This window comes from Filicampus tigris, chromosome 15 (assembly GCF_054856515.1).
Source record: "Filicampus tigris isolate MCC_2025a chromosome 15, RoL_Ftig_1.0, whole genome shotgun sequence".
Taxonomy (NCBI): domain Eukaryota; kingdom Metazoa; phylum Chordata; class Actinopteri; order Syngnathiformes; family Syngnathidae; genus Filicampus; species Filicampus tigris.
In genome coordinates, this window is record NC_141231.1 from 209,057 (window position 1) to 233,969 (window position 24,913).

The following is a 24,913-nucleotide window of genomic DNA, read 5'->3' on the forward strand; positions in this document are numbered from 1 at the left end:
CCAACATGGGCGCAACAAACAGTAAAAATATTCATTTAAACGATCCAAAACAGGGATTAACATACAAATATTGGACATTTGTAGAGAATTAACGTTCTTCAAAATTAAAACACCAAAATCTATGAATAACAAAATACAACACTGCTGGCTTAGCTTATTAAAAAAAAACATAATAAAAAAAAATAAAATAAATAATAATAATAATAATAATAATAAACCTACGGGATAAAATTAAGGCAAAGTGTAAATATGAAAAAAAAGAAAATGCATAGAGATGGTTACGTGTATGCTGAGTTTTGGATGATAATAGCCCAAAATTTGTTATTTGAAGGATTAGGATAACAGCGTATTTCAAAGCAAACAGTGGCATTCCTGAGGATAATGACCCTCAAGGAAGTTATCAGGAATAACTTAAAAACGCCCTACATGCCCATTCGTCTAATGCCATAAAGCAATGGGTAGACAAACATTGGTTTGATAAAGCCACTGGTAGGTTTGAGCAGTACATTAATCAAGCATTACATGCAGAAAGAGTACTGCAAAGGAAAAAATAAGGCAGATGCTTTTGCCTTAGAAAAATGTGAAGTATACTACCAAGGTAAAGGTTTTAGCAATAGAAATAATAGTGTAAGAGGCATAGGTAATATGATTGGCAAAAAACGTGGCGCCGACACTGGCGAAGTAACTGGTGCTGCCGTGATAAAGTTCACCTAACCGTCCTAAAAATGTCAGGCGATTTCAAATTTCAAAATTCAGCATGCCTAGGCCAGCCCTCTTCCCAACAGTCTGAATCACATGAGGAAATTTAGTGACAGAAGAAAATGTAGAATTGAATCTGCAAGAAATATTGGCCATTGATGTAATGAAACCAAAAATTGAGCTAATGGTAAATGGCAAATCGATAATATTTCTATGTCGTTTCTATGTTTCTGTCGTCTCGCAAAAATATGGAGAAAAGTTAAGACCATTGACTTACTTTTCTTCTACAATTGACAGTGTGGCTTGTGCACTTCCTCATTGTGTGAGGGCTGTGATTGCATCACCACTCGCTGTGGAGTGCAGTTCCTCGAGAGTAATGTTTCAGCCGTTGACCTTAAAAGTTCCCCGTGCGGTGGCGGCTTTGCTTCTGCAGACAAATATGACGTTTTATCTCCAGCTAGACATTTGTCTTGCATGGCATTATTGTTGTCGCAACCACATCTCACTTTGGAGAGAAGCACGGTTTTGGATCCAGCCACACTGTTGCCACTTCCTGAGGATGGTGATCAATACGATTGTCAGGAATTGGCAGAACAAAAAACAAAACGTAGATTTGATTTGAAAAATCAACCTCTACAAACTGGAATTGTCCTCTTTGTGGATGGTTCATCAAAGAAAAATGATTTTGGCAAAACACAGACAGGCTTTGCGGTCGTCTCACAGACAGCCGTGTTAAAAGCGGGACCACTTCCTTCCCAATTTTCAGCTCAGGCAGTTGAGCTGGTTGCATTACCAGAGGCATGCAAGTAAATGAAAGGAAAAGCTGTTACAATTTATACTGACAGTCAGTATGTCTTTGGTACATGTTATGTATTTGCACTATATTGGAAAAATAGAGGTGTGATAACGTCCACTGGAAAACCTGTCACACATGCTGAACCTTGGACAAATTTATTGAATGCTGTTCAGTTGCCACATCGGATTACGATATGTAAGTGCACGGCACGTACAACAGGCACTGACGACATCACATTAGGTAATGTGTTTGCAGACACAACAGCGAAAGAAGCAGCTACCAGGCCCTTTTTGGGTACTGCTGAGTGTAGACTACAAGATAACATTTTACAATATGACACTGCGTGATATGCAACAACCAAAGCCCAGTCCGGGAGCAGACAATGTGGCAAAATAAAGGAGCTACATTGGATAATGGGGTTTATGTCTGCAGATAACAAGCCTATCCTGCCAAAAAATCTTTTCAAGTGTGCAGCGGTGTTGAGTCGTGGGAATTCTCATGTCTCAACTGGTGGAATGGTCTCCATGGTACAAAGGCTTTATACGACCTATGGGTTTAACTTGTTTTCAAAACATTTTTGTAAGGCTAGTTTGACCTGAGCTCGACATAATCCGCAAGGAAATTTGCGTCCGAAGCGTGGTCAGTTTCCTCAAGATACATATCCGTTCCAGAGAATACGTATGGATTTCATTGAACTTAACAAAATTGAAGGGAAACATTATTGTTTGGTTATCATTGATGCCTTTTCAAAATGGGTAGCAATATTCCCGGCTAAACAACCTGACGCGCTGACAGTAGTTAAAGCATTATGTAAAGACATTATACCACGCTATGGCATCCCTGAAACCATATATAGTGATAACTGAACACATTTTGTTAATAGAATAATTGAAAAAATAGTGCATATGTTCCATATTAATTTAAAACACCATTGCTCTTATCACCCAAAAAGTGCAGGATTGGTGGAAATAGTGAATGGTACAATTAAGAACCGACTGAAAAAATGCATGGAAGAAACACAAGCCGTGGACACAACGTGTAGACCAGGTCAAGTTACACATCCATATTACAAGTACAAATGGCAATGACCCTTGTATTACGTTGTATTTAAGCCCATACATCCATGGACCGGACCGTTACCATGCTATTACTGTTTGCGTGTCTTATGTTCTGGCTGACCCCTTAGAAGTTGTTCAAGTCCCTGTGAATAGAACTTCTGAAATCTTGATAAAGTTGAGAAATTTTCTGTTAATGAGAAATTCTTCACGGTCACTGGTGTTTCACAAGTAGGTAACAATTGGCTTTTGTTAATGGAGGCTGCAGCGCAAGCTGCTAATTTTAGTTGTGTCGCATGTATGCTCCTAGACCCTTTTTGAGAGTAATTCCAGCATACATTCCACGAGAATGTCTCCTGGAGGTTATGACTAAGGTTACTCCAAATACCGTTTGCTCATCTTGGAACTCTGTTTATCCTATAACCAAACCGACAAAGGACACGCCTATTTTTTCCACTGATATTGTAGTTGCTAATTTTACTTGTGTTAACCTCACAGGAACTACTAATAAAGTGGGAGTGCTAAATTCTAGGTGGTGCAGGACTGTTGTGCACCAGAGGGCGGCACTGCACCCACGCAGCTATGTGTGGTGGTGGTGTGGTGATAACAAACTATACAAGTCTAGTTTACGCAATACCTCCTGCGTCTGTGCGCTCTGTGCTGATGCGTGTAACTATTTTCCATCCTCAGAGAGGGATATCAAATTTGCTGCCTGCACACTTGACTCCGCTTCCTTGCTCTCCAGAAGACGAAGTGCTTCTTGGAAGGATGGGTATCCGACCTACATTGATGCAATTGGCGTGCCGAGGAGTGTTCCAGATGAGCATAAGTTGGTTAACCAGATTGCAGCAGGGTGGGAATCCATCTTTGTGTGGATCACACCTAATAAGAATGTGGATCGAATCAACTACAGCCATTACGATATACAGAAGCTGGGTAATTACTAGTGTTGTTCCGATACCATATTAAAACACTGGTATCGGTATCTGCGAGTACTTACAAATAATGTGCCGATTCCATTTCCCGATGCTGTACTAGTAAAGAACGTTGAATATAGCACTTTTTATCTTGCTCCCTGCTGACAATGTTTATGAATATGGCCGGAGGGTCGCGGCCGGAACGGTACCCAAGTCAAGGGTGGAGGGTCGCGGCCGGACCGGCAAAAAATGGTCAAGTGCCCAGCTCTGCGATTGCGGTTATGATTACGGTTACGGCTACGACTATGCGGTCCTGTTTTTGTTGCCGTATTTAGGATTCAATGGAATAAAGCATTTGGGAGGTTCTTTTCGATTATATTTTATGAGCCAAATGTAGGATTTTCAGGGGGGAAATGTGGGAGTAATGGGAGTAATTATTCATGTAATAATTACTATCATTTAATCATACATTTGCTGCTCATAATGCTTTCATAAACTAATCGCAAGGAGGTCAGGAGAAGTCAAGATAACATTTGCTAATATGAAGGTGATTGCTGAAATTTCCTGCCACATTGTTGATTTCTCTATTCATGTCTTACCACACATGTATTGAATAATTTTCCACCTACATGCAGACACATAGACAAGTAAAGGACGTTTCAACTGCCCTTTTGCTCACCGAATCCTTTAGAGTTGGAACGCCCATGTATGTCGGGATGTGATAATAAAAAGGGAGACGGAGAGACTTTTTTAGAACGCCTGTAAGAATTGTATTGTACAGTTCTTCTCTGTTCTTCTTGGAAGCTTTAAAATTCAAAGAGTCTTCAGCTCTAGTAAACACTGATTTTGTAAAACACTGTTGGTATACTGTATATTGTCGCTGTCCTGTGAAAAACATCTCCAATTTTGGAAACTTTTTTTATTTTCACTTTAATGCGATGTCTGTAACGCGGAAACATGATTCATGTAAAAAATAAGAAAATGAAAAAAAAATGGAGATAAGTGTTTTTCACATGACATCGAAAATATGCAACACAGCATTGGCATTAATTTGGTGAATGAGGGGAGGGGTAGGAGATTTATAAATTCTTTGAACTTCAACCTACTCCTTTTGAGTATCAATTGTACCCTTATTTTGAAATGTGTCTATTCTGTTTTAAACATGATGCTCAGGTAAAGTCAATCACTCAATCAAAAACATGCAAGTTAGGACACCTGCAAATCAAGGTACCACTTGTAATAACGTTAAATTATCATGCATGTATTTAATCATTTCTATTATTACAGAAACGCAGCATATAAATCTGATGCATTATTATTACCTTATAATGTAACCAACCAGGTGGTCGGTGTGTGGGAGAACAAACAGACTCTTTCCGGAAAGATCACAGGCATGACAAATAGCTGCAGCTCTTTCAGATGCCACCAAATCTTCTCCTATAAAAAAATATGAAAAAGAAAATGTACACAATAAACAATGGTTTAGCTGCAATACAAACAGTGAGGCCAAGAGTCACTTCCACATCCAGCAACAATTGGCACCTATTATCTACCTTTTTCCCCCCCAATAGCTGTTGAAAAAGTAAAGCATACATTTCTGTTGCAGTTAAGTTCAACTGAATGGAGGAACGGACAATTATTTTAGACCATAGTACGTTCTCAAATATTTTTCACATATGAGACTAGGGCTATCGATTATGGAAAGTAATCTAATTGCAATTATTTTTGCAATTACAGTATTAAAATTGCAATTGCGATATGAGTTAATTTTTTTCCCAAGGTCCTTTTGTAAAGTATTTTATTAATCTTTATTACAACAAATAATATCAGATCGAATTACCTTTATCGCAACTTTTAGGAAAATTTGCCGCAAAATCAGGCATTTTAGACTGTAATAATCATAAAAAGCCCATAAAATCCTGGAAGGACTGGTGATTCCATAGTCGCCCTTAGGCGACTTATGTTGAGCCAGGCACTTTAGGCCTTAACCATTAAAGCCTAAAGTGCCTGGCTCAACAGCTCTCCAAAACCTAAGGTCATTTTTGGATTACCCTTGAAATTACCCTGGTTTTCCTAGAAATTCAACACCAAAAAATAATATATCAGCCCCTGTAGCAGATAGAAAGATCATTCCAAAAGAATTTGAGACCTTAGACATGTGGCTTTCACACAGGCCCAAGTTTATTCATCTTTACTGTTTCAATCGAAGAGGTAAAAATAAAGTGTCAGTGCAAATTTTTTTTTTTTTTTTAAATTAAAAAATGAGAGGTCTATTGTTACAAAGACGTCAATATTGTCATTGTCTACAATACATCTTAACAATACATCACATTCGACTGGTTCTACTGGTTCAAAGTCCACAAGCACGTCGTCTATATCGCTACCATTACTCATTTTATATCTCCCGCGATCGACAGCGTCCACCATTATGACTCGAAAGAATTACAGAACATCCTCAGCGGGCTCACGACACCGTCACATTCTGAGGCATTTAAATGGTAAAGAGACCGAGAACTGGATTAAAAAAATATATATATATACGCTCTCCAGGCTTTAAGGGTAGAAAGACGCAACAGCGCTCCCGCCTCTAGTGGAAGAAAAACGGTTATGCGCTCCCGGCATGAATGGGTTAAATTTACGATGCAAAATAAAAGCCATTTATCAACAACACCCCGAAACCCCGCAGGCATCTCTGGCTCCTAGCTCATGTAAGATGAACTGATGCAAAGTGGAAAAGTGTTCTGACGAGTCCACATTTCAAATTGTTTTTGGAAACTGTGGACGTCTTGTCCTCCGGAACAAAGAAGAAAAGAACCATCCGGAGTGATAGCTCAAAAGCCAGCATCTGCGATGGTACTGGGTTATGTTAGCATACCTGTCAAGTCTGGGGTGTGCCGAATCTTATGCAAGTAGTAATTTGCCCGTACTAGGGATGGGACGAGACGAGTTTCACGAGATTGAGTCCACTAGAACGAGACGAGACGAGACGAGATTTTTGCTAAATTTTCGAATATAAAAAAATACCTAATGTAATTTTTTCAGTTTTCAAAATGTTTTTTATCGAACAGACTGCAAGAAAATTAATCATCTAGCTCTAAAGTGCAAATGCAAACAGGAGTCACTTTCGTTACATGCTCTCAAATACTGCTGCAATAACAGCTAAAGCTGAGATCTTTCCTCTTACTGAATACTTTGACAAAATCCAACTGTGCTCGTGGGGCAGTAACTCAATTGTATATAGTGTTTTATGTTAATTTATTGGCTTTATTTATTTATATTTTACATATTTGTTAATATATTCATTAATAGATGTATCACTGCCTCGTATTGTTTTTTTTATTTATTGTATTGTTTTTAAAGTGCTTTGTTACAGCTCTAGCTGTTATGAAATGGGCTATATAAATAAAATTGTATTGTATTGTAGAGTTCAACTTGTTTCTCAGTCGATCTTCAACAAGAGGAATGTCACTGCGTCTGTGTCAAGATTTATGTAACTCGTCGTAGTTCTGGGCTCCTCAGAGCTGCAGATACGGCACCCCGCTGCTCTAGATCGCGAGCCACCATGTCCAAAGAGATGTTCTAGCGCGTGATTATGTCCATAATTAGTTTGTGCAAGGGCAGCTCGAGATGTCTTTATTTAGACGTCAAACGTGCTGCTGCTGTTGAGCATCGGTGAAAAAAAGAAACTATACGCTTGACACGTCTAAACAAACATGATACGGAGCCAACTTTGGACCAGCTGTACTAGTGTTGCGTTCATTGCCTGCACGATAAGCACTTAATGTGTCGCTCAAAGCCAGCCTCACGTGTCGCCACATCAATGTTGCGAGCGTTGTCGGTCACAACAGCGACTCCGTGATTTGGCCTCGGAAGTTCCCATTCGGTGACAGCTACTTTCAGGACATCTGCTATATTCACCCGGACTCCAAAACACTGTCAAAAGAAAATAGATGCTGTGCAGGGACGAGAAATCTCGTGGCGTTCTAATCCCGCGAGATCTCGTAGCACGAGACTCGTTGCAGACTCGTCCCATCCCTAGCCCGTACATATCAGTATATAATCTTACACGGTATATATCACTCGGGGTGGGTGGTTGGGTTGCTAGCGATAGTTTGTTGAAGTTGGTAGTCGATGTACGGCGTACATGTTTGCAAAGGTGTTTCCACCTGTACAAATTACGCCAAAAGCGTACAACTTGACAGTTATGCGTTGGTGCCAATGGCATAAGTAACTTACTCATTACTTAGTTCAAGGTTAATGCTGAAAAAGCAGGGATCTGAACTTCTCATTGAGGGCCCGGAACCCTACATTCCGATCCCGTATGTTAGCTGTGTCTATTCTTTGCAGGACTGGAGCATAAAGCGCTGGCAGTCAGCGTGGGGAAAACGTACTGATTGCAAAACAACAACGGAAAACGTTGGATGGCTTTCATTTCGGCTTTGCAAGCGCGTCCTGAGTTTGAGTCGTAATCAACTGAATCCGTAGAACAAGTCCTTACATGACATTGCAATCTCCAGAAGCATAAAAACACCATAGGTCGAGCTACGTCCGCAACGTGCCCAAAATGTGGTGTAGAAAATTAAACACCAAATCACCGTGTGGGAAGGTGTAGCGCTTACCGGAATATTCGGAAACAATACTAAAACGATATGACTGATCACAAAGGTCCAGGAGACATCAGTCGTAAATGTGTACAAGCCACCACAATCGGAGCTGTCTGCAACGTCACTCCCATCTGTACCTGCACCCGCCATCTATGCAGGTGATTTCAACTGCCAAAACACAGACTGGGGTTATATCAACTCAACACCCAATGGAGCAGCGCAGTGCGAATGGGCCTCTAACAGCTAAGCTCTGCTGCTGTATCACCCCAAGGAGCCTCCATCCTTCTACTCTTCACGCTGGAACACTTCCACCAATACGGACCTGGCCTTCGCCATCTGCCGCAGTGCAGACCCAAAACCGGAGTGACAGGTTCCTTGACATGTTATCCCGGTCACATCACCAACCAGACATCATTAAGGTTCCATCACTGGTGCAGGCGGTACCAGGGAGACCTGTCAAAAGATGGAACTTCCGTAAGGCCAGGTGGTTATTGTATGCAGAGGAGACGGAAAGAAGGTCAGGTGGCCTGCCAGAACCAGAAATAGTGGACGCGGATGCGGCCTATGCAGCCTACTGTCGGGTCCTCCTGGATGCGGCAAAGAAGGCCATTCCACGTGGCTATAACAAGAGCTACATCCCGGGCTGGGATGAGGAGTGCAGCCACCTTCTCAGTGACCACTAGCGAAGAGGTGGACAGGACCGCAGCAGCACTGATCCACAGGCTGGACGCCACCCGCAGGAAAAAGGGGACAGAGGTCGTTGAAGCTATCAACTGGACCCACTCTAGCCGCAAGGCATGGCAGACCATCAATCAGCTTACTGGCAGAAACACAAGACCTCCCAGCTGCCCAGTCACAGCAAATGCCATCGCTTAGGAACGGCCGGATGCAGACAAAGACTTTGCCCGACAGACATCGCGTGAAGTGTCCTGCATCCTGAGATCAGCCAGTGTTGACATCAACATCTCTGGAGACTTCATAGAAGAGGAACTCAGTAAGGCCATGAGTAAACTCAAGCCTGGAAAATCCCCGAGCCGCGACAATATACACCCAGAATTCGCCCTCCATCAGAGCACAACAACAGCCCGCTGGCTCTGTTCTTTCTTTACATCCTTCTACCGGAGATTAAAGCTCCCTAAGACCTGGCGGCGTGCCTCTGTTATAGTTCTGCCGAAGCCAAATAAACCTGCGGAAAACCCCAAATCGTACTGACCCATCTCGTTGCTCTGTGTGCCATTTAAAATCTTGGAGAGGATGATCCAGAGCCGCATTGAGCCAGTGGTTGATCCACAGCTTCCACCAGAACAAGCTGGCTTCCGTCGTGGAAGATCAACAGTAGACCAGGTTACAATACTTACTCAGGACATCGAGGACAGCTTCCAGGACAATGAGAATGCTGGGGTAGTGTACCTGGATCTGACTACCGCATACGACACCGTGTGGCACCGTGGTCTCCACCTGAAGCTGCTGAGGACAATACCAGACCGACACATGGTGAAGTTTGTCATGGAGACCCCTTCCAACCGCAGCTTTGTCCTTCAGACCAGCTGTGGCCAACAGAGTAGGCTCAGAAGACTGAAGAATGGGGTCTCGCAGGGCTCGGTCCTCTCTCCACTGCTGTTCAATATCTACATACATAGTACATACACGATCTACCAGTCAAATAATCCAGAAAGTATGGCTATGCAGACAACCTTGCTATCATGCTGAGACGGCCAACGTGAAAGTCGATGGAAGAGGGCCTTAACAAAGACATGGGCACTCTGGCAATGTACCTTCGAAGGTGGCGCCTACAGCTCAGCATTGGAAAGACGGTTGTAGCAACATACCATCTCAATACCACAGAGGCAAAGAGGGAACTCGATGTGCGTGTGGACAACAAACGCCTAGAGGCCCAGCAAGCCCCGAAGACCTGGGTGTGTGACTGGACCGGACACCGACCTTCAGACAACATCTAGAAGAAGTCAGGGCCAAAGTAACATCTCGGGTCGAGCCGCCTTGCGGGGACAAGCTGGGGAGCGTCCGCAAAGACACTGCGCATATCGACCCAAGATCTGGTCTTTTCTGCAGCAGAATACTGTGCGCCAGTCTGGTGCAGAAGGCCTCATGTGAACAAAGTTGACGTGGCCATCAACAGCGCCCTCCGAATAATAACTGGATGCCTAAAACCTACCCCAGTGTCCTTCCTGCCAGTCCTAGCAGGGATAGCCCCTGCTCGCCTCCGATGGGAGACTGCTACCCTCACCCTGGCCAGGAGGGCACAAATGCATGACTGGCTAATCCTACACAACATCACAACAACAGCAGCGCCTACAAGCAGACTCAAATCCCGCCAACCCTACAAGGCAGCACAAGAGATGCTCAATTCCACCTTGGAAGCAGGAGTGGCGGTCAGCAGGAAGTGGTTCAGCCCATGAAATGGATGGTTTAACAGTCGGGCACCACTGCCGTTACAATATAATAATTAATGCTGAAAGGTACATACAGGTTTTTGGAGGAATATATGCTGCCATCCAAGTAACGTCTTTTTCATGGAGGCCCTTGCTTATTTCAGCAAGACAATGCCAAACACATTCTGCATGTGTTACAACAGTGTGGCTTTGTAGTAAAAGAGTGCGGGTACTAGATTGGCCTGCCTGCAGCTTAGACCCATCCACCATTGAAAATTATGAAGCGTAAAATCCGACAATGGAAACCCCGGACTGTTGAACAGCTGAAGCTGTAAATTAAACAACAATGGAAGAATTGTTGAAAAAAAAAAAAAGCAACAATTAGTGTCCTCAGTTCCCAAACAGAGGACAGCAGCTTCAGCGGAGGCAGCAGCTTCAGCAGGGAAGCCCAGACTTCCTTCTTCCCAGCTACATCTTCCGGAGGGATCCCAAGGTGTTCCCAGGCCAGCTGGGAGAAATAGTCTCTCCAGTGTGTCCTGGGCCAATCTCGGGGCCTCCTGCCGGTGGGACATGCCCGGAACACCTCACCAGGGAGGCATCCAAATCAGATACCCGACCCACCTCAGATGGCTCTTTCAACGTGGAGGAACAGCGGTTCGACTCAGAGTTCCTCCCAGATGGCCGAAGTTCTCACCTTATGTCAAAGGTGACACTCTGCAGAGGAAAACCATGTCGGCCGCTTGTATCCAAGATTTTGTTGTTTCGGTCACGAGCTGTGATGGTCACCACAACAGACCGATACAGAGTCCGCATCACGGCGACGGTCACCACGATAGACCGATACAGAGTACACATCACAGCAGGGCACTCCACCCTTTTCTGACTGAGGACCATGGTCTCAGATTTGGAGGTGCTGATTTTCATCCCAACCGCTTCACACTCAGCTGCGAACAACTCCAGTGAGAGTTGGAGATTGCGGCTTGAAGAAGCCAACAGTACCACATCATCTGCAAAAAGTAGAGATGCAATACTGAGGCCACCAAACTGGACCCACTCACCACCTCGGCTACGCCTAGAAATTATGTCCATAAAAGTTATGAACAGAATTGGTGACAAAGGGCAGCCTTGGCGGAGTCCAACCCTTACTGGAAACGAATCCGGCTTACTGCCGGCAATGCGGACCAAACTCTGACAGCGGTGGCACAGGGACTGAACAGCCCGTATCACGGGGCTCAGTACCCCATACTCCCAAAGCACTCCCATATTGTCTGTTCACCAAGGGATGTGTGTCTGTTTGTTAGGTTTTTTTCCTTTATTTGGCTGCATGTCTGCTTGTGTGGCGCTTGAGTGTGACATGAAAATTATGTTCATGACGCCGAGTGGCCAACGAGGTACAGACTGGACCCACGTGGGCTTCACAGCCACCCACAACCCCTCAACGTTTTTTTGATGAAGGGGGCATAAATAAACAAGGGCTACCTGCCTGTGATGGGCACAAGGTTTGAAAATCATTCATCCAAAATATTGTATTTGATAATGTTCTGAAACAGAAACTGTTGCACTTTATCAATAAAAAGTAGCATGTTATGAAGTAATGTTTACTTTCCTATTCTATTCAAATGGAAAATGTGAAAAATCTGATACTACCATCCATCACTACATTGAGCTGAAAATGTAGGATAAAAACATCAAATATCCCAATGGAAATTTTTAAACTTTAAACTTGTAAAAGCAGATATTGTAATGACACAAAGGCCTTCAAAGCTATGAAAACCAAAGTGGGTGTTCACTAGAGATAGACCGATATGCTTTTTCAGGGCTAATGCCAATACCGGTTTTGATTTCAACACAGTTTTAAATTGATTTCTTATCAGCCATCAGATTTCTTAAAAAGGCAGCTGCCGATAATCGTCAAAACGCCAAATATCGGCGTCGATAATTGGTCTATCCCTAGTGTTCATAGTGCATATGCATTTCATAACTCAGGAGGGTCTTTACCTGGAGGCATAGGTGTTTTCCTTTGAATTAAAACTACAGCCACTTTTGTATTCCTGCTCTGGAGACTGGATCTAAAATGTAAGAGTTGAGATTAATTGCAAAACAGTTCCAGGGCTCTATGACTTCTTAAAAAAAGTATAAAAATACACAGCATGGCAATGGAGATTAGATCCAAGTGTCTATGCCAAGATGGTGGCATAGACACTTTGCTCTCTAGTACCCTTTGTAAGTTAGAGTGTTTCTCTTACCACACAAGTGGACACTTTAAATTGCTTCATGTCTCTCTGCATCATTTGCAAAACTATCATCGTATCAGTATTATCACTCTACTGGACAATGCTATATTGATTAAAGTGGAAGTCAACTCAAACATATTTTTTCAAGAATATGTTATATGCAGGCCCACTAGCAGAGCTGGGCACTTGACCATTTTTTGCCGGTCCGGCTGCGACCCTCCACCCTTGACCTGGATACCCTTCTGGACGCTAACGGCAGAGGCTTTTTAAAGATCATTAGCTGGCTAATTTACTATTCGAACCCGCTGTGGACATGCTTCAAATGCGCCAGTAGTACTTACCCAACTGCGTGCTTACTTGCATTGCGAGCCCCGGGGTTGGATTTGTCGTATTGTATTATTATTTGGGTCCAACTGAATGCCAGAAGTTGCAGTCAAGTTACTTATTTATTTTGCATACTTCCCCTCCTTCCCGGCCTTCAAAATAAAAGCATACCAGCAAACCACTATACAATGCAGGTTTGCTATGGCGTATTTCCGGAAGTAGGGAACACCAGAAAAAGTGCATGAACTCCACCTTGATGTGCTAGCGTCTGATTAAACTCGTGGACACAAATTGTTTTGAAACAAGTCAGGGGGCGTCTCTTCAAAAAGACAGTGACATCAATGGATATCGTGCCTGCTACAACCATAAAGGGACCGAGATGACTAGACGAATTTAATTTTATTGCGAAAACGACCTTGAAGGTGGCGGTTAAGGGGGAACGTGGGTGAGTAGCTTGTTTAGTAATGTTTACTTTGCAGCAGCAGCAACGAGCTGCGTGGTACATGCGTCTCCGTGTGGCAAACTGTATGTCATGATCACGACATGAGAGACAGCAATGTGCGCTCAAGCATCTTAGTATATCCTTATTGTCACATCACGTAACCCGCGCCTCCCACCTGCAACTGGGGCATACCATTACAAGAAGGGGCGAAGGGGGCAATACCACAATCCCTATAACAGCAGTTGTTGCTCGCGCAGACGTGGGAGTAGAAAGAAGCCTAAAAAGAAGCCTTTCACAGAGTAGGCTGAGATGATTTTTGGCCACCTCGCGAGCACGTCACACGCATGAAGGCCAATTAGTGGGCCGGACTAAAATCAACTTCCGGCCATGCTTAGTCCAGCCATTTTTTTTTTATTTGTCACCCCCCACCCCTCCGCCCCAAAAATGGGCATCCGGCTGGGCCGGAGGGTCCGACCGTTCCGGCCCAGGGATGGACTGCCCAGCTCTGCCCACTATTCCGCATTCTTATAAACATTGCCTTTGTAGAATAAGAGTTAATCTACCTGTTTTTAGCCATCTCTTGGGGCCATTTTTTCAATTTTGTCGACTGAAAATGACGTCACAGATGCTCGGGGCCGCCCCCAGAGATGGCTAAAACGGGTAGATTTTGCTTCTTAACTCATATTCCACAAACATAATATTAATCAGAATACCATGTTATAATTAGTGGGCCTGCACAGAACATATTCTTGAAAAAAATGTGTTTGGGCTGATTTTCTACTTTAAAGTGGAAGTCAACGCAAACATTTTTTTTTCGAGAATATTTTCTATGCAAGCCCACTAGTTGAAACAGGGCATTCTGATAAACATTGCGTTTGTGGAGTAAGTGTTAATCCTCTCGTTTTTAGCCATCTCTGGGGGCGGCCATTTTGTCTTCTGTCAACTGAAAATCATCACAACACAATAAAAGCATCACAACTGATTCAGATTCAGAAAACGGGTCAGCCATGACTGGTCGTTGTGAGCAGTTGTGATGTCATTTTCAGTCGACAGAAGACAAAATGGCCGCCCCCAGAGATGGCTAAAAACGAGTGCATTTTGCTGCTTAACTCCATAAACGCAAAATTAACCAGAATGCTGTGTTTCAAGTAGTGGGCCTGCTGGGAATATAATCTTGAAAAAAATATATTTGGGTTGACTTTCGCTTTAAGGACTCTCTCTAATTCTGTGTTATATGAATAAAATTGTATTGTATTGTAATGTCTTAGGCGGCACGGTAGTCGACTGGTTAGCACGTCCGCCTCACAGTTCAGAGGTCGTGAGTTCGATCCCGGCTCTGGCCTCCCTGTGTGGAGTTTGCCTGTTCTCCCCGTGCCTGCGTGGGTTTCCTCCGGGTACTCCGGTTTCCTCCCACATTCCAAAAACATGCATGGTAAGTTGATTGGACTCTCTAAATTGCCCCTAGGTGTGATTGTGAGTGCGGATGTTTGTCTCTGTGTGCCCTGCGATTGGCCGGCAACCAATTCAGGGTGTCCCCCGCCTACTGCCCGAAGACAGCTGGGATAGGCTCCAGCACGCCCGCGACCCTTGTGAGGATAAACAGTATGGATAATGAATGAATGAATGTAATGTCTTAAATGTAGATTTTGTAATAGTGACTTGTTGCTGTAGTACTACAGTGGCTCCAACTACCAGAGACAAAGTCCTCATGCATTTTAACATACTTAGCCAACAATGATGATACTGATTTGAAAAACAGACTACAGGTCACTAATTATTACTGTATATTTTTGCATTGTATACGATTGCCTGACTTCCTGCATAGAAATGCAATACAATTTGAAGGTGAGCAAAACTGTCTAATGGAAGTGATGAAAAATAACTTTTTTAGGATTTAAGAACAATATACCTGACAATCTCAACCTTAGTAGCACATTCAGATTGTTTCTCTTTCCACTGTGTGTCATCCCAATCCAATTCATAGAAGAGAACAACCAGTGCTGGCACTTCGTTCAGGTGCTTGTTCATCCAGGATGTTTTCAATATTCCTTTAGGAATGTACCACTCATAGGAAGTGCGCTACAGGAGAACAAAATAACCGTTAGCTGACAAATTCATAACTCATGTGCCATTCGGTAGGATTTATGAGACTACATGTCAGTATTTATCCGTATGAGTGAGTTTTGGAAATAGGGTTGCCAACTTTCTCACCCCTAAATAAGGGCCAGGTGCACGGTGCCACGGTGGTGTGAGCATGCTGTATGAATTAGGTTTTTTTTCTTTCTAATTTTAACGTTAATGCTGACACCACATTCACATAAAAATAAGAAAACATGAAAAAAATGAGCAGTGTTTTTCACAGGACAGCGACGATATGTCACCTCATATGAAACCACAATTTGGCTCTTTTCATCAAAAAAAGGGTGTAAGAAATCTGAAATGTAAAAGGGGAGTGTGACTCACCAAATTTATTTTTTCTATGGGTATTTCTGAATGCTTTTGACTGATTCAACAGTCTTCTGTCATTTTGCGCAGACAGAGAAAAGTCCTTACATGACAGGTGGAGTGATTGCCGCTTGTTCTGAGATTTACGCTTTATCTGATCTAGGATCTGTCACGTGTAGTACCGAGAGTCTCCATTAGGGGCGCTGTAGTGTGCTATCACTGTTTAAGAACCAGCAATGTATATAGTATACAAGTAAAAGACATTGAGATGCCAACCCGTCTGTGTCCGTAGTTATTGACAATCGATCGCCATCCAAAGCTTTACTAAAAGCATCTTGTGTTACAGGATCGGTAGATTGCAGTTTTCTGAATTTGTAAGAGTTGATAGTCAATATACGGGACATTTAAGGTCCCGTATGGGACAACCAAATGAGCCCAAAATACGGGACGGCTAATACGGGACAGTTGGCAACCCTATTTGGAAATAACGTCCTCGACAAACCTTAGTCCGACACTTGGGATACTCATGGTCTCCAGGGAGGATTTTGAAAGAGATCGGCACTCTGTCAGCACGCCGGTTGGCGCTGAACACATCCCAAATAGCACGGTGCACGGCATTATACACCACATCCAAACCAGTTAGAGCGACAAAAGCCATCGGGCGACAGCATAGCTCTGTGGGAAGCTCCCACTGCGGACCTGCCATCCCTTTCAACAGCGGCTTCAACTGCAAAGTCAGAGACAACGAATTAAGTACAAATACACTAGAATATAACGGTTTCGCCATTGCCATTACTATTTAATCGGCAAAGAAACTACACGTTTATAGACCGAATTACACAAATCTCTTCCAGGATGTATTGTACATATACATACGGACAGACATCACCAAATTGACTCACGGCCAGCAATCAGTTATATCAGAAAAACACCGATCGAGAAAAACAATAGTCTAATTTATGAAACCGGAAACACATGTTATCGATCAAAACGTATTCTAAATGTGACTGATAGAAGAAACAAAACATACTCTTCGCGGTATGTCTTAACTTCACTCTACCGAGAAGGGTGAGGTGTTCTTATTTTTTCCTTTTATGCGGTTGGTAAACAACGTTTTTGTAGCATTACCGCCCCCATTCTGTACGGAGTGTGACTCGGGATTTTACGTGCACAGCAACCACGTTTTACCTCGACGCTCACGGGACCTCGATGAGCGGAAGTATCCAAAGTGATCTACTGCGGTCAAGCCAGCCTCCACTCGAAAAAATCAAGTCAAGCCAGTCGCCCCTAATTTCCTTTATATCAGGCATTACGGTTATAGGTCGCTGACGAGGGGCGAAAGCCCCCATTCAGAATAAAAGCACACCATTACGCTGAACTGGACGCCAATGCTTCGGGTTGAAAAATACACATTGTAACGAATTGGGTTATCTGTGTTGCGGTCAAAATTGTGTTTTGCCGAGCGAGTTGTTGTTTCCGAGGCTAATGAATGCATCGCGCGGTTCGCTGTATGGGAGCGGGTGCGGGCGAGAGAGGAGAAGCGGAGGACGAAGGAGAGGGAGCCGTGACACTTAACGGTTGTTGTACTGTACTGGCGTCGGCTGCGGCCCACAGTAGCCGGTTGGACTAATAAAATGCGTAAATTATACTACGTCTGGCGGCTTGTTCTTGGAAGACGCAAATATATATTAGATAAGCTCTCTTGTTATAATGAAGCTAGTCCATTCTGAGACAATGTATTAGGTTCATTTGAATCTTGAGATGCATTGAAAAATATTGTACTGTATTTGAAATATGGATATGTCTGCAAGTATAATTTGTACTCATTTTGTATTAAAACTAATCCAATTGACATTGAAAAACAGTCCAGTCGTGAATAACACTAGACCCCCACAGCTGTCCACCAAAGGAAGTCCCATCCAAATTCGATGTTCCATTTCAAAATAAAAGTCCCCTGAAATATGCACATTTCACTGTCATCAGGCCTGATTTAAGAAATTCCTTAAAAATATTCATTCAGCTATCGTAGTAACAGACCAGTTATGGAGGACACTAGACGACCACAGCTGTCCACCAAAACAAGTCCCATTGAAATCTGATGTGGCATTTCAAAATAAAAGCCCCTTGAAATATGCACAGTTCACTGTCATCAGGCCTGATTTTAAAAAAATCGTTGAAAATTATCGTTTAGCTATCATGATACCAGACCGGTTCTGTATGACACTAGACCACGCCGGCTGTCACCAAAACAAGTCCAATGTAAATCTGATAAGATAAGATAAGATAAGAATGCCTTTATTGATCCCACAGTGGGGAAATTTTCATTGTTACAGCAGCAAAGATATAGGTCACACAGGGACGGCGGCATAATGTGGCCATTAATGTATAACATTGACGGCAAACATTTAGGATCAAACCTATGTAAATATACGCAGTAACATGTGTATATACACATGTGTATACACACCAACCTACATCTACATAAAAAGTATGAGGAACACTCATTTCGGCCTGTACATAGTACAGAGGAAAAAATACTCTAAGTAAGTGACAGTGCTGCAGTGCTGTAGTGAAATGTAAGGGACAGCATTGGATAAAAATAAAACTAGACTAGCAGTAGTGGGGAATGTTGAGTATTGCACGGTATTACAGTAGTGGGGAATATTGGGTATTGCACAATATGAGCTCAGGTGCAGGACTGCACAATTGCACTAATGTCCGCCAGTTTGTAGAGACTACACAATGTTCTTGTTAAAGAGTCTGACAGCAGCAGGCAAGAAGGAACGGCGGAATCTCTCCTTTGCACAGCGAGGGTGTAACAGTCTGTCACTGAAGGAGCTGTGGAGTGCTGTTAGGGTGCCCTGGAGGGGGTGGTCCGGGTTGTCCAGCATTGATGACAGCTTGGCCAACATCCTGCTGTCCCCCACCGAGTCCAGGGAGCAGCCCAGGACAGAGCCGGCCCTCCTGACCAGTTTGTCCAGCCGCTTCTTTTCCCGGGCCGAGACGCCGCCTGCCCAGGTGACCACTCCCTGGAAGATGACCGATGCAACCACCGAGTCATAAAAGTTCCTGAGGAGTGTCCCCTGAACCCCAAAAGACCTCAGTCTCCTGAGTAGGAAGAGTCTGCTCTGACTCTTCCTATAGAGGGCGTCTGTGTTGTCGCACCAGTCCAGTTTATTGTTCAGATGAACACCCAGGTACTTGTAAATTGAGACTCTCTCAACATCTGTTCCCCATGTGGCATTTCAAAATAAAAGTCCCCTGAAATATGCATATTTCACTGTCATCAGACCTGATTAAAAAAAAAATTGTTAAAATATATTCTTTAGCTATCGTGATACCAGACCAATTCTGGAGGACACTAGACCACCCAAGCTGTCCACCAAAGCAAGTCCGATCCAAATCTGATATGACATTTCTAAATAAAAGTCCTCTGAAATGTGCACATTTCACTGTCATTGGGGCTGATTTAAAAAAAATGATTAAAAATGATTCTTTAGCTATCGTGATACCAGACCAGGTCTGGAGGACACTGAACCACCCCAGCTGTCCACCGAAAGTGGTCCCATCCAAATCTGATATGTCATGTCAAAGTAAAAGTCGCCTGAAATTTTTCAAATTGGTCATCAAGCCTGACTTAAAAAATCATTTAAAATTATTATTTGTTTTTATTGTTGTTGTTATTACTATTATTTTTATTCCCATTGTTATTCCTATTATTATTACTATCAATATTATTTGTCGTAGTAGTAGTAGTTGTAGTAGTAGTAAACGTTTCATATAGTAGGACACATGTTTGCATCCATTGGGATATTTAAAGTGTAAGTCATCCCAAACATACTTTTTTCAAGAATATGTTCTATGCAAGCCCACTTGTTGAAACAAGGCATTCTGATTAATATTGTGTTTGTGGAATTTGAGTTAAGCAGAAAAATCCACCCCTTTTTCACAGCTGACCTGTGTTATGAAGCTTAGCAGTAATTGGTCGTTATCTGAGCCCTGAGCAGTTGTGATGTCATTTTCAGAAGTTTTGGAGTCAGCCAGTCCTCTCTCAAACGTCTCCAGTTGGTCCAAAATGCTGCTGCCCGTCTACTAACTGAAACTCGGAAGATCGAGCACATAACTCCAATTCTGGCCTCCCTTCACTGGCTCCCAGTGCATTTTAGGGTTCAATTTAAGATTCTCCTATTTGTCTATAAATCATTAAATGGCCTCGCCCCGGCGTACCTCTTTGAGCTCCTCCACTCCTATGCACCTTCCCGCGGCCTTAGATCTGCGGACCAGGCGCTGCTCCAGGTGCCGAGGACCAAGCGGAGCCTCAGAGGGGATCGAGCCTTTTCGGCTGCTGGTCCTTTCCTTTGGAATGACCTCACATTGGTTGTTAGGCAAGCCCCCTCTCTGTCCATTTTTAAAACCCGGTTGAAGACACATTTCTATTCTCTGGCTTTTGATTTGATCTTTAATTTTTGGCTCTTTTCAAGTGTCTATTGTATATAGTGTTTCATGTTCATTTATTGATTCAATTTTGTTGTATTATGGCTATTTTGTTGTTTGTATGTCAAGTGCTTTGTTGCAGCTCTAGCTGTTAGGAAATGCGCTATAGAAATAAAATTGTATTGTATTGTTTAAAATGCCCCCCCGCCTGAGATGGCTAAAAAGGGGTGGATCATGCTGTTTAACTCATATTTCACTAACACAATATTAATCAGTATGCCGGGGTTCAACTAGTGGGCCTGCTGGGAACATATTCTTGAAAAAATATGTTTGGGTTGATTTTCTCTTTAAGTTGCATAAATGTATATGTATATAAAAATATAATATTAATATTGGTTTATTTTATAGAGTTATTGTTCCGACATTTGAGATTGCTCATCATTTGCATTGACGTGTCATCTGTAGTCATGCAGACTACACCCTGAACTGGTCGCCAGCCAGTCGTAGAGCACACACACACAGACAGTGTCACTGAGCGGGAAGCGATCCCATGCTGCCCGCACACAACTCAGGAGAGTATACCACTACACCATCAGCAACTGCATTAATCTGTGAGTGTTTTAAAAATATACTTTTAAATATTTGCACCAAAATGAAGGGCATAATATTTTAGTAAATTTTTATTTCTAGTTTATGTGGCCACAAACATTCTAGTCGGTTCAATGTGGGATTAATGCGGCCCGTGAACTCAATGTGTTTGACACACCGACTTTATACCATTTACTCTTCACTTTCACTGGTATAGAGAAAATTACTCTTTGACACTATACAACACCGATCACAAGCAATATTATAAATAAGTAGTCCAAGATTAATCACCAAGGCTCTAAATATTTTTCTTTACAGAGCAGTTTGTGAATCAACAACTTTATTTGAGCAACTTTCTAACTTCCATCCATCCATCCATCCATCACCTACCGCTTATCCGGTGTCAGGTTAAAGAGGCTGCAGGGAAGCCCAAACTTTCGTCTCCCCAGCCTATTCTCACAATTCTTCTGGAGGATCTCAAGATGTTCCCAGGCTGCCCGGGATACATAAGTGTCCTTGGTTGTCCCAGGGCCTCCTGCCCCAACTTTCTAACTAGATGGAGCTTTTTTTTTCCAGGTTAATCCTGGAGAACTGAGGCAAAGGTTTTATCAAACAATAAAAAAAGACAATATAATTAAAGAATGAACAATTGCTTTTTGATATTTAGAATAAACCGTTGTATTTCTTAAATACACATTGTGAATAACCGCAAACATTATTTTCTTGTCTAAAAGCAAAGAAAATTGGATTTTGAAAAAAAAAAGCTCTGCTGTAATGTAATTTCTCATAAAATAAAATTTTGGTGAAATGTGCATATTTCAGGGGACTTTTATTTAGAAATGTCATATCAGATTTGGATCGAACTTGCTTTGGTGGACAGCTTGGGTGGTCTAGTGTCCTCCAGAATTGGTCTGGTATCACGATAGCTAAAGGATATTTTTAATGAAGTTTTAAAATCAGGCCTGATGACAGTGAAATGTGCATATTTCAGGTGACCTTTATTTTGAAATGCCACATCAGATTTGGATGGGACCTGTTTGGTGGACAGCCTGGGTGGTCTAGTGTCCTCCAGAATTGGTCTGGTATCACGATAGCAAAAGGATCATTTTTAATGATTTTTTTTTAAATCAGGCCTGATGACAGTGAAATGTGCATATTTCAGGCGACTTCTATTTTGAAATGCCACATCAGATTTGGATCGGACTTGCTTTGGTGGACAGCCTGGGTGGTCTAGTGTCCTCCAGAATTGGTCTGGTATCACGATAGCAAAAGGATCATTTTTAATGATTTTTTTTAAAGTCAGGCCTGGTGACAGTGAAATGTGCATATTTCAGGCGACTTTTATTTTGAAATGCCACATCAGATTTGGATGGAACCTGTTTGGTGGACAGCCTGGGTGGTCTAGTGTCCTCCAGAATTGGTCTGGTATCATGATAGCTAAAGGATATTTTTTAATATATTTTTTTAAAATCACGCCTGATGACAGTGAAATATGCATATTTCAGGCGACTTTTATTTTGAAATGCCACATCAGATTTGGATCGGACTTGCTTTGGTGGACAGCTTGGGTGGTCTAGTGTCCTCCAGAATTGGTCTGGTATCACGATAGCCAAAGGATGTATTTTAACGATTTTTTAAAAAATTAGGTCTGATGACAGTAAAATATGCATATTTCAGGGGACTTTTATTTTGAAATGCCACATTAGATTTGGATGGGACTTGTTTTGGTGACAGCCGGGGTGGTCTAGTGTCCTCCAGAACTGGTCTGGTATCACAATAGCTAAAGGATAGCTTTTAATGATTTTTTTTAAAATCACACCTGATGACGGTGAAACGTGCATATTTCAGGGGACTTTTATTCTGAAATACCACATCAGATTTGGATGGCACTTGTTTTGGTGACAGCCGGGGTGGTCTAGTATCCTCCAGAACTGGTCTGGTATCATGATAGCAAAAGGATGTATTTTAACAAAATTTTTTTTTAATTAGGTCTGATGACAGTGAAATATGCATATTTCAGGCAACTTTTATTTTGAAATGCCACATCAGATTTGGATCGGACTTGCTTTGGTGGACAGCTTGGGTGGTCTAGTGTCCTCCAGAATTGGTCTGGTATCACGATAGCTAAAGGATGTATTTTAACGATTTTTTTTTTTAATTAGGTCTGATGACAGTGAAATATGCATATTTCAGGGGACTTTTATTTTGAAATGCCACATCAGATTTGGATGGGACTTGTTTTGGTGACAGCCGGGGTGGTCTAGTGTCCTCCAGAACTGGTCTGGTATCACGATAGCAAAAGGATATTTTTTAACGATTTTTTTTAAATCAGGTCTAATGACAGTGAAATATGCATATTTCAGGGGACTTTTATTTTGAAATGCCCCATCAAATTTAGATGGGACTTGTTTTGGTGATAGCCAGGGAGGTCTAGTGTCATACAGAGCTGGTTTGGTATCATGATAGCTAAAGGATAATTTTTAGGGTTCAAATCGTAAATTAGCCAGCTAATGATCTTTAAAAAGTCTCTGCCGTTAGAGCATTTCTCCTGCGGTGATATCAATCATGGATGCTTTTTTTTTTTTTTTGGTCGGAGGGCGGAATGGGGCGGGGGCCGACAATGTTCATGAATATGGCCGGGGGGTCTCGGCCGGAAGGGTACCCAGGTCAAGGGTGGAGGGTCGTGGCCGGACGGGCTAAAAATGGTCAAGTGCCCAGCTCTGATAATTACATAAAAATATTTATCAGGCAAAGTATACTGTTTGAGATTATGGTAACTTTGATATGTAATCAAAATAAATTATTCAACTAAACGATAACATTGATAAATGTGGCTCTGAATTAAAAATGTATATTGTTAGCTGCATATCGTCGCTGCCATGTGAAAAACACTTGTCTCCATTTTTTTCAATTTTATTATTTTTCCGTGAATAGTGTTTCCACTTTACAGACATCGCATTAACATGAACATTTTTAAAAAAATCCAAAATTGGCCATAAGGGTTTTTCACAGGACAGAGATGATGATATCCTGTATGTTGAAAAGAAAATGAATTAGTGTTACCCTCGTCCTTTTGATCGAATCAGTACTGCTACTGTTCTTCAGGCATGACATGAGCCATCTTGTTGCTACTACTACGAAAGAAAAAAAATGAATTGCATTGAAACTAATATTTTCAATTAAAATGTGCACAACTTTGTTGGCTTCTGCATGAAACCTTCAAAATAGATATCCTGACAGTCAATCATATTTTAGCTGTAGACCTAAATTTTCGGCTCTTTTCCGATGTCAATTGTATATAGTGTCTTATGTCAATTTATTGGCTTCATTATTTATATTTATATGTTATTTATGTTTTAATTTATTAATACATGTAGCACAGCCTTTTATTGTTTTTGTTCTATTTATTGTATTGTTTGTAAAGGGCTTTGTTACAGCTCTAGCCGTTATGAAATGCGCTATATAAATAAAATTGTATTGTATTGTATTGTAATGTATGAGTCAACCGTCTGCTAGATGAATTTTGCACTGCAGCGTTTGTCTTATGTGTCTTATAATGTAATTAACACTGACACACGACTGAACCACTACTTCCTATGTATACATTATGCTGCAGCATTGATGAAATAAGTGAATATGAAAGATGAGATGGACACAATCATTTATTTAAGATAGTCTCTTCTTGTCTTTGATACTTTACCTTATAGGTCCAACATCATTTGCCATGATTAATGATTACAAAAACTGTAGTCTTTTTTTACTCAACTCTGTGTACAATTGACTGTTCGAAAAGACACATTCCAAAAAGTTTAGTGAGGTCAAATTTATTAAATGAAAAAGGTCTCAGGGCTTTAAAAATGCCACGAGGACATCCCCTCATCCTAACCCCCAGGAGGGCAAGAAAAAACTCCAAACACAATTGAGAAAAATTGAGAAACCTTGAGAAGAGGCCACAAGTAGGGGAGATCCCCCTTCTACGATGACC

At 42.1% G+C, this 24,913-nt stretch overlaps 1 protein-coding gene across 3 annotated transcripts in view; it reads right to left on the reverse strand.

Annotated features, from left to right (window-relative positions):
* trappc11 (trafficking protein particle complex subunit 11) overlaps positions 1–17,243 on the reverse strand; it is a 165,565-nt gene extending 148,322 nt beyond the window's left edge. The window contains exons 1-5 of one of the 3 annotated variants that reach the window (XM_086053384.1): positions 17,095–17,243; positions 16,409–16,633; positions 15,371–15,540; positions 12,460–12,530; positions 4,790–4,904 (exon numbers count right to left, since the gene is read on the reverse strand). In XM_086053384.1, coding sequence (XP_085909510.1) covers positions 4,790–4,904; positions 12,460–12,530; positions 15,371–15,540; positions 16,409–16,612 — 560 coding nt within the window. In that variant the 5' untranslated portion in view covers positions 16,613–16,633; positions 17,095–17,243. The other 2 variants (XM_086053383.1, XM_086053385.1) reach the window with 2 other exon arrangements.
* Between the last annotated feature and the right edge of the window lie 7,670 nt (positions 17,244–24,913).